Below are 15330 nucleotides of genomic sequence, written 5' to 3' on the forward strand. Positions count from 1 at the left end.
GTTTCTCCCGACCACTCCTGTCTCAGCCTCCAGTATTTATGCTGCAGTAGTTTGTGTCGGGGGGCTAGGGCCAGTCTTTTATATCTGGAGTATTTCTCCTGTCTTATCCGGTGTCCTGTGTGAATTTAAGTATGCTCTCTCCTCTCTCATTCTTAATTTCTCTCTCTCGGAGGACCTGAGCCCTAGGACCATGCCTCAGGACTACCTGGCCTGATGACTCCTTGCTGTCCCCAGTCCACCTGGCCGTGCTGCTGCTCCAGTTTCAACTGTTCTGCCTGCGGCTATGGAATCCTGACCTGTTCACCGGAAGGGCTACCTGTCCCAGACCTGCTGTTTTCAACTCTCTAGAGACAGCAGGAGCGGTAGAGATACTCTGAATGATCGGCTATGAAAAGCCAACTGACATTTACTCCTGAGGTGCTGACCTGTTGCACCCTCAACATCGACTGTGATTATTATTATTTGACACTGCTGGTCACCTATGAACATTTGAACATCTTGGCCATGTTCTGTTATAATCTCCACCCGGCACAGCCAGAAGTGGACTGGCCACCCCTCATAGCCTCGTTCCTCTCTAGGTTTCTTCCTAGGTTCTGGCCTTTCTAGGGAGTTTTTCCTAGCCACCGTGCTTCTACACCTGCATTGCTTGCTGTTTGGGGTTTTAGGCTGGGTTTCTGTACAGCACTTTGAGATATCAGCTGTTGTAAGAAGGGCTTTATAAATAAATTTGATTTTGATTTGAATCAGAGGTAGTCCTGTGGGTGAAAACGGCTAGTTGATGAGGTCGAATGAGAATGTTAAGAAACATGCAAGCTAACATGCAGGCCACAAACAGGCAAATAACAGCACAATACAACAGTATCTCGGGAATGCACAACTCGTCGGGCCTTGTCACGGATGGGCTATTGCAGTAGACAACCACACCGGGTTCCCCTCCTATCAGCTAAAAACTAGAAGCGGCGGCTCCAGTGGGCACACGATCACCAACACTGGACAATTGAGGAGTGGAAAAATGTTGCCTGGTCCAACGAATCCCGTTTCTTGTAGCGTCATGCTGATAGCAGTCAGGAATTGGCATTCACTTGTGTCAACGGTACAAGCTGGTGCCAGGGGTGTGTAATGGTGTGGGGAATGTTTTCCTGGCACACATTAGGTCCCTTGATACCAATTGAGCAATGTTTCCATGCCCTGAAGAATTCAGGCTGTTCGGGAGGCAAAGGGGGTCTCGACTCGGTACTAGATGAGTGTACCTAATAAACTGTCCCGTGAGTGTATTTCTGCAGTTAATTATAAAGCCTTATTTAACAACAAAACAGGCTGAATATCGTTTTGAAGATTTGTTTGTTTTAGATCTGGGCTCTCACCTTAACTGTTTTTTGATTTGCTGATGTTTTTCAAAGTTGAAGTTCTGTTTTGCATTCCGTTTCTGATTTGAAGATAACCTTATGTCGCTTTCAGGAAACGTGTTGACCTGGTTAGGGGCTATAGGATACAAGATGTTGACGGTAGGGAGATAATCTATTTGCACGCTATACACCAGTCTCTAACTTACTCTCTTTATTTTCAGGTCGGAATGTGACAGACCACACCTCCTTCAAATTCCTCCTTACCCAGGTCCCATATCTTTCCTGGCTCTCCTAGATGGTACCCTCATTTTTCCGGGTTCCTCGGTTTGTTCTTACCCTCACCATGGACGCTTCTGAGACTCCTCAAACTCTTCTGTGACACATGGATTACTGCAGTGGCAGTAATGTACATTACACGGTATTCCTATACATAGAATACTAAATCATTATAATTCCGTGTTCATATTCCTATGGAGGATCTGCACCATTGTTCTTTATTGAGTATTATGAGTTTTACCAATTTATAAGCTTGCATGTGATTAACCTTGCCAAACTATTGCCGTAGATTTACAAACGTTGGGAGATGCTACTGTAACCGATGTGAAATGGCTAGTTAGTTAGCGGTGGTGCGCGCTAATAGCGGTTCAATCGGTGACGTCACTCGCTCTGCGACCTGAAGTGGTTGTTCCCCTTGCATAGCAAGGGCCGCGGTTTTTGTGGCGCGATGGGTAACGATGCTTTGTGGGTGTTGTTGATGTGTGCAAGGGTCCCTGGGTCGAGCCCAGGTTGGGGCGAAGAGAGGGACGGAACCTACACTCTTACACTACCACATGTCTAAACACAAAATGACTGATAAAGTATACTTTATGTATTTAGAGACATGCCAGCTGTGATTTTTAGCTGCACCTAAAAACGCTAACCAAATGTGAATGTATTTTGTAATACTGATAGGAATAAAATGATCTACATTCCTATACCACTTAGCACTAATATGTTGTGTGTAGCAGAGTAATTGTTATTGCATGAGTTTATTTTAGGCTCTTGTTGTGCACTTATTTAAACAGTTATTTAAATGTTTTATTAATAGCCTAATCAGAGAGGAATGTGAAGCCAGAGGTTTTACTCAGCCCAAAATCTGTCCACGAAAATAAGCCCATGAGGTGAGGAATTTTTGTATGGATATCAATGAGTGTTGAATTCGGTCAACAAACATGGAATTGCTAATTTGCTACGTGAGGCTTATTTGATCAAATAGGAGTTCGGAAATTGTTAGGTTGTTATTAATGTACTGATGTACGTGGACGCACATTGATTGCATTTCGGTAATTTAGAATAAAAAAATAACTTTATATCTGAGTTGTGTCTGTTGTCATGGAGATAGAGGAGTCGTCGTGGATATATCGAGGTTTACCTTGCGAACGGTTTGTACTGAACGACATGTTTCTCCAAAACATTCTTGAACAGACTTTGAGGTATGTTTGCGCCCGTTTGGTGGGTGTGGTGAGGTGTGGCTTGAAGTAACTTGTTTAAAGGGAAGTGGCCATGCAGACAGTGTTCCACAACCCAACCCCTCCCCGTTTTTTCAACTGGTTCAGTTCAGCAACGTTTCCGTTCAATTGAACGTCCCAGAGCGTAAAAACGTACTGAACGCAGCTCCACTTTAGCATGGACATTGCCATCGAGGGCTTACACATGTTTTATGTAATAAACTAGGTGGGGATTCCTATGAGTTGGGCGCAATCAACAAATTAAGAAAATTGACTAGGCCTTGCTCAATTGCGCTGCCCATGTTGTCACAGAGACTATAATGGCACAGATACAAAGATGAGTCATCTATCTCTATGGCCTGTTGTTCACACGCGTCTCTGCCCTCTCATTGGCTAGAATGGTCCCACCTGATCTCGTTCCTCCCGCCTGCTTTCGATTACATGTACTTCCATTGTTAGAGCGGTCACTTGACTATCTTGTCAATATAATAGACCATCGTTGGCCTAATGCGCTCACTGGAATCTGAACGTACTCTTTCTAAACAACTAAGACAACCTTACAAACATGGCGATTGCGGTTCCTATAAGCGTGTAATGGAATAGTTATTTTGCCGACCAGTCCCAAATGACAGGCACCTCCTTCTTCCAATCCCTGTCTTACTTTGCATAGAATGGCACACCCTCTTTACCGTCACTCGGGAGATACTGAGGGAGGGGGGTGCTCTGAGTTCCTGGTCCTCCTAGCCTCGATTTGGCCGGACACGACACACTTTCGGATTTACAGAACAAAAGCAACAACGGACCAAGGGGGGTAGGTACAGTAAGGAAACAATTTCAAACAATTAACACATCGATTATTCAATTCTAAAGCCGTATAATATCAAGTATCAGTTTGGGTCTCAACTTGAGACAGCTACAAAGTTCTAGAATTGTTTCCGAAACGAGAACCCGTTTGACGTTCGACGGATAAATAAAGCATCAGGGTCAGACAAACGGTATTGTTCTCTCCAACTTCAGCCATTAACAAAAGAGAAGATTGGGATATTTTGTTTCACTTTATCCAACCCCAGAGAAGACGGGGTGAAATACATGATTCCGGTAAGTTTTTATTTTTGTTATTACTGAAGCGTGTCCGTGTGAGTGCGCTTGTGCAGTCTGACCATTTTAGCTAGTACGCCACAAAGGATCAAGACATCGGAAGGGTAGGCCTATTGTCATAGCCACTGCTCCAACCTGTGAGCTGTTTAACATCGTATGCTGTCTTGATGTATGACATAAGGCCTGGTTACTGTTAACAAAGCGCCGACTATCTTTCTGTCGTCGGCAATATATAAAATGTTAACGGGCTACTAGTTTGCTCGCTCCCTGGTTGGCCCAATCATTTTTGGGATATGAACGAATAACTTCCGAGAACCAGTTCCAACAGAACGCAGCAGGATACATTTAGTTCGCTAATCACTTGAGTGATTTGGTTCTGGGTTCCGATACTAGATATTCCAGACCGTCAGGCTCTTAAATTGGTCAGCTTAACTTGATCTAACTTCTCAAATACTTCACTCCCAGTTTCTTTTCGTGTTAGTTTGTTTATTATGCAATCGCAGGATTTCCGAAACTCGGTCCTGGGGCCTCCCAGGGGTGTACTGGTTGTTTTTTTGCCTCAACACTACACATCTGATTAAAATAATCACCTCATCAAGCATTGATTATTTAAATCAGCTGTGTAGTACTAGGGCAAAAACTAAAACGTGCATCATTGGGAAGACCAAGGGCTGAGTTTGGGAAACCCTGTGCTGTGGTAATCATCATGTGAAATCCGAGCTGGAAGGACACAGGGTGTGCGTCATTTGTCACAGCCCTGCACACTTATTCATTCATCATACACACCTGATTCCGCTAACGAAGGTTCGGTATTGGTCATCAAAGTAAGTTGAATCGGGTGTTACAGTGCCAGTCTGGGACATGCACACTGTGGCCCGCCAGGGTAAATAGACCGCTTGAGTATGGGCACTTGGATTAAATCCCAGTTTTGTGTGTTTGTCAGGGGGAAATTACTTTAAATTTACCCCTGTTGCATGTCATAATTTGCTCTGTGAATTGACAATGAACTTGTGCTTTTGGTCAGATAAGGACAGAGGTTGCACATAAATTCCTTCAAGTTGGCCTTTTGTATAAAGTCAATGCCTCTGCTTTAGCAGTTTTTTGACAATGTTTTATTTATGTGTGTTTTATCATGTATGAATTGCCTACACATTGAATATGTCAATTGCTCAATCTCTTGTCTTTCCATAGGTGTTTCTGCTGTGCCTCACTGCCTCTGTCGGGGGGGGGTCAAACTTGATTCTGAGGACTGACGACTTGAAGGGAAACAAGGACGACGGAACAAAGCCAGTGCTGGAAACGGGTAAGAGAAGCGCCTGTGGCAGATTTCTCACAGCCCCCCCCCGAGACCCCGACTATACACCCCACCCTCACAACACAAAAGTCAATCACCACACTTTGGTTCCAAGGGGGAGGGGAGCACAATCTGGACAGAGGGTATACGACCAGCTTCATGGTGAGACTTTGAGAAGGGAGTGTGACTTAAGAGGGGGGAGGGGAAACAGCTGTCAGGTCTTTGACTTTGGGAATAGAAAGTCCTCCTCTAGATACTTTCATCCAGACTGTGACTCATATACTGCTCCTTTGACACATTTTCCCCTAAAGCACATGACACCATTATAGTGTCTAGACATTGGCAACCTCCAGTGTGATTTCTCACTGTTAATGTTAAAATCAATTTATAAAGCACACAATGTATTTGATATCTTTATCGTATCTCTACCAGACTGGAGTAACGGGCGGTGACATCACCGATGGCAACACACGTTGACTGTAACAGAAGAATAGGGCTGGAGGTAAACATGAAGGAGTTATCCCAGTGTGATGTCACATGGACAGAGAATGAAGGAAAGCATGCCTCCCCGCATTCCTCCAAGACTTCACACTATCAGATCACCAATGGAAAGAGCAATCTATCCTCTGACCCCAGTGCAACAGACAGTGATGTAAGCGAGGGCAGAGATGGGGGTGTTAGTTTCAGCACCAACCATAACTCTGTGGTGTGCCTGCCTTTGGTCTCTGAGGGCCTGAAGCTAGTATGGACACAGTCAGATCAGACACGTGAGCTTGACACCATCCCAGAGCTGGTCCAGGCATTCAATGTGTTCCCATACCCAACATCTCGTGAGGTGAATGCATTGGCACGGCTCTGTGCCCTGCCTCTGGACAAAGTCAAGGTCTGGTTCATGGTGCAGAGAATCAAATATGGCATCAGCTGGGCCTCAGAGGAGATTGAGGAGACGCGTCGCAAGCTGGCCGGACCTGAGCGGACTAACGACTATGCAAATGAGAAGGAGATAAAAATGAGGAATGGGTGTGGGGCAATATCTGTGGAGGCAGAGGACGATGATCAAATTAATAATGGTCTTCACTCCTACCTGCTTCACCCAAGAAAACGAGCCAGACATGAGACCCCAGAACCCTGCAAACCAGCCGCCACTGTCCAACATTTCAGTTCCTCTCTCCCACCCCCTCAGGATTCATACTACTACCGCCCTCCTGTGGACATGCCAGCAACTACCGCAACTGATGCTTCCCTGAGCCTCTCTGAGACCTCACTTGGCTCTCCACAGCAACAACAACGCGGACGCTACAAAAAGACCAAAGCCCAACTTGCAGTCCTTCGCAGCAGCTTCCTGCGGGAAAACTGGCCAGCAGAGACTGAGCTCCGACGCCTACAGGAGGAAACCAGCCTGAGCCGCAATGACATCCGCAAGTGGTTCAGCGACAGCCGGTACCAGCTTAGAAATGGGCGTGGACTGCTTGGAACATCCATGGTCTATCCTCAGTTGACCACAGGAGATGCAAAGAACGAGTCTCAGCAACTTCGACCTCTTCCACTCGTAGCACACAGGCCTCGGGATCAAGAATATGGTGTTGAAGTGCAGGGAAGGGCTCAAGAGAAGGGAGCTCGCAGCAATGGGGTGAAAGATTCACACTTCTTCCAGAACTTTCTGTCAAACAGCTTGGAGGCATTTGGGGAGGGAGCAGTGGGAGTGGAGGCGGAGGAGGACGAGGTTGCGGAGGAAGCCTCAGTTCACACTGAAACTGTTAAGGAAGAGAACGAGGGGGTGGTGAAACAAGAAAAGCCTCTACACTTTAGGGGCAGTAAGAACCCAGAGGTTAAACAACCACCATCAGCTGTTACCATCTCCACTTCCTCCCCCACCTCGTATTCTACCACCCCTTCAACTTTGACTGCTAATAAGCGTAGTTCTACTAGCACCAGCACGGTGCAGAGGTCTGCTCGCTCAGCCAAAGCCTCACTGACAGCCCTGTCTCTCTCCAGTCCTCCCTCATCCTCGTCTCCTCTTCTTACACCCGCTGGCCGACCACGGAAGACCAAGGAACAACTGGACATACTAAAGGAGCACTTCTTGCGGTGCCAGTGGCCTAAGAGTGAGGACTACACCCAGCTGGTAGAGCTCACAGGCTTGCCTCGTGCAGACGTCAGCCAGTGGTTTGGGGATACGCGCTATGCTGTTAAAAATGGTCAGCTACGTTGGGTGCAGGGGGTCCGTGAGCAATTCCGAGAGCAATTCCTGGCTGAACTAGCCACACAGCAAAATGGCAGTGGTGGAAACAGTTCTAGTGGAACCCCTCGGGTTACGGGTAGCCGCAAACGAAAGTCTCAAGTGAATGGCGCAACAGCACCAACATCCACTGCAGATTCCCCGGACATCAATCCGCTGGAGGTTTACCATCGCTCGACAGGGGTTCTTCACGAGAAAGACCTTGATGCCCTTTGCAAAAAGTCACGAATGAGCTACCAGCAGGTGCGGGACTGGTTTGCATCTCAGGAGAGCAAGGCAATTGACCCAGAGCCCAATGTTACTGATTGAGATGAGGAACTTGTGGGCTGGTAGGGGTTGGAAAGTAGCAGTGTCTCTCTCTTTTACAGAGGACAAGACTGATCATGTCTTACCCAGAATTTCACATAAATTTGACAAACTTTTCATATTGAATTACTTTGCTTTAATGTGAGCAGGTGTGACTCTTAAATGCTTACTATCAGCACAGATTTTGCAACTGTGCTGAATTATTGCTGCATTCCTTTTTTTCATAAGTTTGGACATTAAATCCTGATGGTGCTGCCTACTGTAGACAGGACAGTACATAGTACACTGGTTCAATTACCCCCCCCCCTATTTTGTGTTATATAATTTGTAGTCCAGTGTTGTATAAACATATTAACTGGATAAAATGTATGGATTGGTTGGAGCTCCTTAGGTACTGTAGTTTAGTTCTGTATTTTACAGAAGTGAAACTGCACTGGGAAAACACAACATCATTTATGAGTCTTAGGGTAAAGACACTGATTAATCACTTAAAGTAGTAATCATTCCTTTACAACCTACATGTCCTTTTTACAAAAACAAACTGGACATCCACACGTAATACTTCTGAATAGACAGGTTGCACTTGAATTTTTGAGCCCTGACATTTTAGCTGTGATGTTTATTAAATGCATTCCTTTTCAGAAAAATTGAATTCCTATTAAAATTGTTATGCAGTTTGCACTGACCTGCAATGTTTTAAAGTGAAGTTCAAACCATATTTTGGATAAACTGAAGATACTGAACTGCACTCTTTGGTCCTGTATTTATAACTCTGCTCACCTGTCTCAATTTCTGTTTACCTGTGAAGGGCTGCAATATAGGCTTATTTTATCGTTGGGTTTTCAGTTTATTTCACCTAGGTCCATGCCCCAGATTGGTGGGGACAGTATTCGTCCTATATTGAGCATTTGTGTGAGGGGATTGAGGGGCAAAAGAAGTCACTGGAATTGTGTAATCCAACCAAATTCAGTTCAGCAGAGAAGGGACTGAAGCATAATAGATTGTTTTAGTCCACTTTAATCCAAAGCAATAAGTAGTGTTTTGTGCAGGCCATTTTCTATGCCTCTGAGAGGAAAATGACATGTTACATTCATCCAGGTATACCAGTAAAAGTATTTTAATCAACATTAAGCAACATTTTCTACAGTGTAAATGTTTTTTTTCCTATTAGCTATGATAACATTACAAAGGATGTACAAGAATGCTGTAGAGGGTTGAAGGAGAAATGTTTGTCTTAACACTATTCTCAGTTACCGATCCCTTTAATTGTAGTTGTAAACAGTTTTTCAATTTTCTACTTAACTGGACACATGGCACTCATTTCAAAAGTCAGAGATTCTTCAGTACTTTTGTATCTTTTATATTTAGTAGTTGTGAAAGTAGCACTCCCAAGCCAAAAGTGGTCCCTGAAAATTGGGTACTACGTCATTGCTCTCTACTGTTTCCACTGAGTCGTTGGGCCCGTCCTGCAACCTCATTGGATAATGCTGGGCAGGCCTCTTGCTAGCTTCCACTCAATGCAAGGGCTAGAACTCAAATTGTTAAGAGGCTGGTCCATGTGGGGTGAAATGTAGGGGAAATGGTGCTGCACAGTTTCAAGAAAAGTATTTTCAAACTAGGGATTTTGTGGCTAACATTAATTCTGCTCATAGATTATGCATATATGAACTACACTTTGACAAAGCGGGAGGTAAAAAAATTTTTTGGGCCAAAGTACCGGAGCATGTCTTTTTAATGTTGTATTGTTCAATTTAACATTTGCACAACTGCATCACTGGAATCAAGTAAAAAAACAAAAACAATTTTGTGTGTGTTAACTGCTTCCCTGTGCTTTTTGAGATCGGGGTCAGCTGTTCATCAGATTCTGCAGAAAAAAGTAAGAGTGCCAAAATAGTTAAGGACACGTATTGAACTCAAAGTTGGGTCTTTGCCATTTCAACTCCAGTCACTTTAGGAGCTACTTAATTTAAGACCTAAATTCCACTGGATTTCAATTTTGTCACGAATTGAAATGAAGTCGGTATGAGACAGCATGACACAATAACCTACCGGTTTACTGGCCATTTCTGAAAGGCCTTGGGGAGTGCAGCGATGGCCCAGTCAAGAACTGGAAAATGTTCGGAGTCAGATTCTCAGACCTGAGAATTGGGGAGATAGGTTTGCTCATTTAGCTTTGGGCCTCTACACTAAACTACTTTGATGACACAGTCCCAGGAATGATACTTTTGTAGTGTAAAGAGACAGATCTAGATTCAGCTCTCTGAGAGATGTCTCCCACACAACTCTTCTGCAAAGGATTCAGGTAGGGTAGTTGTGCTTCCTAGAGCTGAGGAGGCGAGGACACTCCACTTCATTCCTGCTAATTTATAATGAACAAAAATATTCCAACATGCAACAATTTCAAAGATTTTACTGAGTTACAGTTTATGTAAGGAAATCAGTCAATTTTAAATAAATTCATTAGGGCCTAATCTACGGATTTCACATGACTCGGAATACTGATATGCATCTGTTGGTCACAGATACCTTTAAAAAAAAAAAAAGTAGGTGCATGGTTCAGAAAACAATGAGCCTCAAGATCTTGTCGCGGTACAGTTACCCGGGTTTCATCCGCAAAGAGCACATTTCTCCAGCATGCCATCGAAGGTGAGTTGTGTCCACTGAAGTCAGGTCGAGACCCTGATGAGGACGACAAGCACGCAGATGAGCTTCCCTAGACGGTTTCTGACAGTTTGTGCAGAAGTTCTTCTGTTGTGCAAACCCACAGTTTCATCAGCTGTCCGGATGGCTGGTTTCAGACGATCCAGCAGGTGAAGAAGCCGGATGTGGAGGTCCTGGGCTGGCGTGGTTACACGTGGTCTGCGGTTGTAATGCCAGTTGGACGTACTGTCAAATTCTCTAAAACTACGACGGAGGCAGCTTATGGTAGAGAAATGTTCAATCAATTATCTGGCAACAGCTTTGGTGGACATTCCTGCAGTCAGCATGGCAAAACTTCAGACATCTGTGGCATTGTGTGACAAAACTGCACATTTTAGAATGGCCTTTTTTTGTCCCTGGCACAAGGTCCACCTGTTTAATGATCATGCTGTTTAATCAGCTTCTTGATATGCCACACCTGTCAGGTGGATGGATTATCTTAGCAAAGGAGAAATGCTCACTAACAGGGATGTAAACAAATTTGAGAGAAAAGCTTTTTGTGTGTATGAAAATGTCTTTACATGTTGCTTTTATATTTTTGTTCAGTGTAATTGACACAGCCAATGATCAGTTTCTGGGTCATGAAGGAGTGAAAACGGAGGAATCGAGGAGAGGACTGTCTTTTGTCCAAATGAGAATCTCCCACACTACATGTACCTGTAAGAATTACCTTAATACCTGTAGATAGCATTTTTTCTGTTAGCCAAACTGCAAATTAAAGGCTTAAAATATTAACACATTTGTGAATCATTGAATTAACCAAGAGTGCAACATTATGGTTTAGATGAGATGCTTCTGTATAGTTTGATGTGCGTTCCTTATTTTGTTTGTCTATATACTATGGTATTTACGGTACGCTAATAGGTGCACACACATGCATGAAGCAGGAACGTGGCTTTGGTCACACCACATCCAAAGGCTGAAGTAAGGATAGCGAAAACAGAAAAGTAGCAAATCTGATGTTGAAGAGCGATCTTACTACAGCGTTACTAATGTAAATCCACCCTTACCGCTACTTTCAACGATGCACCATGGAAATGGAAATCAACTGATATTCATCAATTCTTACCGGGTGGGAGTGCTAATAATGGTGGGAGTCCCTATAAGAAGAGAGAAAAAAATAAACATTTCAGTCCCACATTTGACAGTTTGATGTTCAAAGTGATTTACAGAAAAATAGATGTGTTGCTTGAATGAACTACCATGGTATGCTAAGACAATTCTATGCCAATCTTTAACCATCCGTTTGTGGATTGTTGATATATTTCTGTGACATCTTTCAAAAATGTTTGGCATGAAAATGTTTTGTGCCACTCACTGAAGCCACCACGCTCGTGCAGAGAGCTCAGGCTGGAGATTGATGTGGCAGAACCAGGCGGAGTCTGAAAGCGGGAGCAGGAGAGATAAGAAAAGACACTTACTGGAGGAGGGTTTCTCAGTCTGCTACAGTTAAGACAGAGAAGGGACATGAAAACTGCTTTAGCAAAGAAGGAATGAAAACTCACTGCAAGGGTGAGCCTAGGGTTTCTATCTCTGAATCTCTCCTGGGTTTCAGCAAAGCTTTGGTGGCTGAAACACAGTTATTGACAGGTGAAAATATCTCTGAATTTAATAAATTGAGAGAATATAGGACATCGTGTTTGAAAGACTGCTGTGTTAGACAGTCAGTGTGATGTGTGTATGCATACATGCCTGTCTGTGCAACCACATTCATATATCTCCTACCTAACAGGACGTGAGCGAGGGGTGACTGTAAGTGTAAGGACAGATAAGGAAAGTTACACACCATTGCTCATCTGAGGTTTAAAATGGAATGGAATTTCTCCTATTGGGGATTCATTTAAATTGTATCGTCTTGCTAAGATCTCTGAAATGCCTCTGACCACAACCCATCAACATTCATCTTTACCTGGGGAGGTAACAGCCACTGGAAGAGACATCCTTTGGGCACTGCTAGGGAAACAGATCAGTTGTCAGTAAACGCTTTGGGCTTATGAGATAATGACAACATATTGAAAATATTTTTCTCAGATGTGATAAATAGTAGACTTATACCCATTTGTTTGAAATTGTCCAGGTGATGCCTGTGAAAAGAGAGGAAAGTCTAAAATGAGTATTGTGACAGCAATAGCATACTTGATTAATCAAAGTCAAAAGACAGTTTTTGCTAATGCTCAAAGACATTCGATGCTAAACACACTGAAAATCATACCCTCCTCTGAGAGAGAGGTTTCTTCAACTCGGCATTCTCTCTTTTCAGCTCTAAAACTTGCCTGCATAAAGGTTATGCGAGAGAAAGAAATGTCACTGTAATTGACTGAAGACAGAAGAATAATAGTAACATAATATCAGTTGTTGTTACTGAACCTGTAACACTGATCTGTGACATCCTTCAGTCTCCTCTCCAGCTCCATAGATTTGTTTTTGAAGTAGACAATGACCCTTTCCTTCTGCCTTCGCTGGAATAGAGCAATCTGATAGGCAGAGATATCATTGTACAAATAGGTGCTGCGCTGGTAGACCCATAATAAACATTTGTGTTTAACTTTAATTTTTACACTGCTTTTACCCCGCAACCTTTATATCAAATACACCTAACACAAAATGTAAAACAGAGTTGAACCTGTGCTATGTGCTCCAGACGAGAATGAATGAGCTTCACAGGGTCTTTGAAGAACACCTGCTCCTGAGGCTTCATCTTCCAATATAGGAAGAGTGATGTAGGGAGAAGAAAGTATGTAGAGATGAGGGACACTTGATTTACTGGGTAGGCTACATGTTGCTGTTGATGAATCAGTGACAGTCATTGAATTGAAAAAATTAAACCAACCTGGTCTGAGATGGCCAGGTAATTGCAGCTGGCTCCACACACAGTGCAATGTTCTGAGGGGGGGAAAAAGGCTACATTTCGAGACAACACAACAGTATGAAATAAGAAAAGATCTGGGACCATAGGATGGGTGTGGGCGGGGGACAGGGAAATGACAACAGTCATACTTTTATTAGGATTGATGCAGCCTTCACAGCAGATGTGACCACAGCTGGAGACAGCAAAGTTCTGCCCCTCTCTTCGGAAGCAGCTGTTACAGTGGAACCAGTCCATCCCAATGCCTTGTTCTTTACTAGCTCTTGAATCTTGACACAAAACCGTGGAGAGAAAGGATAGAATTCAGGATGACTGGATTCCATCATGATAACGTTAACTAGATATATTCATGCATTTTAACCCGGTTTATTGTCTCAAGTTTGCGTATCAATTGGACTTTTGTGTCGCTAGCAAACTAGCCAGCTAGCTAACATGAGATATGATCAAATGACTGGTTTGAAACCTAGTCTGAGTATGACTAGCCAGTAATCCTAGCTTAGCAGCTAACGTTACCTAGCAAAACCAGCTAGCTAGCATAAGGTTGTAAAGTGATGCAGGGCAGAGAAACCACGTCAGACACACTCAAATATGAAATATGACTAATTCCAATGTTGTTGACTACCTTCGTTTCGAAATGTTGACCATCAACGTGAAGATGAGGCGCTGAAAAGTCTGCTTTATTTTATATTTTTACTGTAGCTACTAGTCCTGTTCTCCTGCACCTCAGGGTGTTGGTACCGTTGAATGCGCGCGCGTCGTTGATTGGTCGAGTCCTCCATAGCGCGCTAAATTAGTAGAAGTATGGATGGTTACCCAATTTTATCCCTTCACATGATACGGTAACCGTGCAGAGAGAAATTCCAGTGAACAAAATTACCTGGACTCCTGCTAAGATATGTCTTTGATGAGAACTATATGGTTTATAAAATATTAAAAGTGTATTCCATTGTCAATATTGTATGACAAGACCGAGCAAAAACAGGTGCGCAACAGATGTACCTGTCACAACAGTATCAATACCCTGGTCATTGTTTGCTCAATTTCACCTTGGATTTCCAAAATATCCATGTTTAAGCAGGAAAAATGACTAAACTAAGAACAGTGGCTAATCATTAATCCTGTTGTTAGTCTTTCACATTTGTGTAGGCCTGCAGCGCATTGGTAAAGTATTTTAGCCTTATTCTAAAATGGATTCAATAGTTTTTTCCCCCTCATCAATCTGCACACAATACCCCATAATGACAAAGCAAAAACAGGTTTTTGGAAAATGTTGCAAATGTATAACAAAAATAATTACGTAAAAATTACATTTACGTAAGTATTCAGACCCTTTACTCAGTACTTTGTTGAAGCACCTTTGACAGCGATTACAGCCTCAAGTTTTTTGGGGTATGACACTAATCTTGGCACACTTGTATTTGGGGAGTTTCTCCCATTCTTCTTTGCATATCCTCTCAAACTCTGTCAGGCTGGATGGGGAGCATTGCTGCACAGCTATTTTCAGGTCTCTCCAGAGATGTTAAATCGAGTTCAAGTCCAGGCTCTGTCTGGGCCACTCAAGGACATTCAGAGACTTGTCCCGAAGCCACTCCTGTGTTGTCTTGGCTGTGTGTTAGGGTCGTTGTCCTGTTGGAAGGTGATCATCCTAATCTGAGGTGCTGAGCGCTCTGGAGCAGGTTTACATCAAGGATCTCTCTGTACTTTGCTCCATTCAACCTCCCCTCAATCCTGCCTAGTCTCCCAGTCCCTGCCTCTGAAAAACATCCCCACAGCATGATGCTGCCACCACCATGCTCCACCTTAGGGATGGTATTGGCCAGGTGATGAGTGGTGCCTGGTTTCCTCCAGATGTGACGCTTGGCATTCAGGGCAAAGAGTTCAATCTTGGTTTCATCAGACCAGAGAATCTTGTTTTCTCATGGTTTGAAAGTCATCTAGGTGCCTTTTGGCAAACTCCAAGCACGCTGTCATGTGCCTTTTACTGAGGAGTGGCT

General features: G+C 43.6%; 2 protein-coding genes across 8 annotated transcripts; one reads left to right on the forward strand and one right to left on the reverse strand.

The window, feature by feature from the left end:
• The first annotated feature begins 3266 nt into the window (after positions 1 to 3266).
• homeza (homeobox and leucine zipper encoding a) lies at positions 3267 to 8518 on the forward strand. 3 transcript variants are annotated; one of them, XM_045694278.1, is made up of 4 exons: positions 3267 to 3644; positions 3851 to 3931; positions 5123 to 5234; positions 5658 to 8518. In XM_045694278.1, the coding sequence occupies exon 4, from the start codon at positions 5686 to 5688 to the stop codon at positions 7771 to 7773; it is 2088 nt and encodes a 695-aa protein (XP_045550234.1). In that variant the 5' UTR covers positions 3267 to 3644; positions 3851 to 3931; positions 5123 to 5234; positions 5658 to 5685; the 3' UTR covers positions 7774 to 8518. The 3 variants fall into 3 exon arrangements, with proteins under 3 accessions (XP_045550234.1, XP_013996263.1, XP_045550235.1); XM_014140788.2 differs by having other exon boundaries at positions 3267 to 3931; XM_045694279.1 differs by lacking the exon at positions 3851 to 3931.
• Positions 8519 to 8769: 251 nt separating this feature from the next.
• LOC106569437 (RING finger protein 212B) lies at positions 8770 to 14285 on the reverse strand. Of its 5 annotated transcripts, none has more exons than XM_014140789.2 (14): positions 13959 to 14273; positions 13468 to 13605; positions 13301 to 13371; positions 13094 to 13168; positions 12838 to 12944; positions 12683 to 12743; positions 12526 to 12554; positions 12380 to 12423; positions 12196 to 12220; positions 11976 to 12039; positions 11789 to 11852; positions 11540 to 11570; positions 9820 to 9908; positions 8770 to 9634 (listed from the first exon to the last, which is right to left on the reverse strand). In XM_014140789.2, the coding sequence occupies exons 2-13, from the start codon at positions 13571 to 13573 to the stop codon at positions 9824 to 9826; spliced, it is 762 nt and encodes a 253-aa protein (XP_013996264.1). In that variant the 5' UTR covers positions 13574 to 13605; positions 13959 to 14273; the 3' UTR covers positions 8770 to 9634; positions 9820 to 9823. The 5 variants fall into 5 exon arrangements, 4 of the variants coding, with proteins under 4 accessions (XP_013996264.1, XP_013996266.1, XP_045550237.1 ...); XM_014140791.2 differs by having other exon boundaries at positions 13301 to 13353; positions 13959 to 14267; XR_006758807.1 differs by having other exon boundaries at positions 11481 to 11570; positions 13301 to 13605; positions 13959 to 14285.
• Between the last annotated feature and the right edge of the window lie 1045 nt (positions 14286 to 15330).

Source organism: Salmo salar, chromosome ssa14 (assembly GCF_905237065.1).
Source record: "Salmo salar chromosome ssa14, Ssal_v3.1, whole genome shotgun sequence".
Lineage (NCBI taxonomy): Eukaryota > Metazoa > Chordata > Actinopteri > Salmoniformes > Salmonidae > Salmo > Salmo salar.

Excerpts from the sequence above, each read along its gene's own strand:
- homeza (XM_014140788.2), top strand. The coding sequence starts at position 5,686 with ATGGCAACACACGTTGACTGTAACAGAAGAATAGGGCTGGAGGTAAAC.
- LOC106569437 (XM_045694280.1), bottom strand. The coding sequence starts at position 13,573 with ATGGACTGGTTCCACTGTAACAGCTGCTTCCGAAGAGAGGGGCAGAAC. Across the intron at positions 11,571-11,788 it reads GCACGAGCGTGGTGGCTTCA|GGACTCCCACCATTATTAGC; the intron begins GTGAGTGGCACA and ends CTCTTCTTATAG. Across the intron at positions 9,909-11,539 it reads ATTATTAGCACTCCCACCCG|GTCTGAGAATCTGACTCCGA; the intron begins GTAAGAATTGAT and ends CCCAATTCTCAG.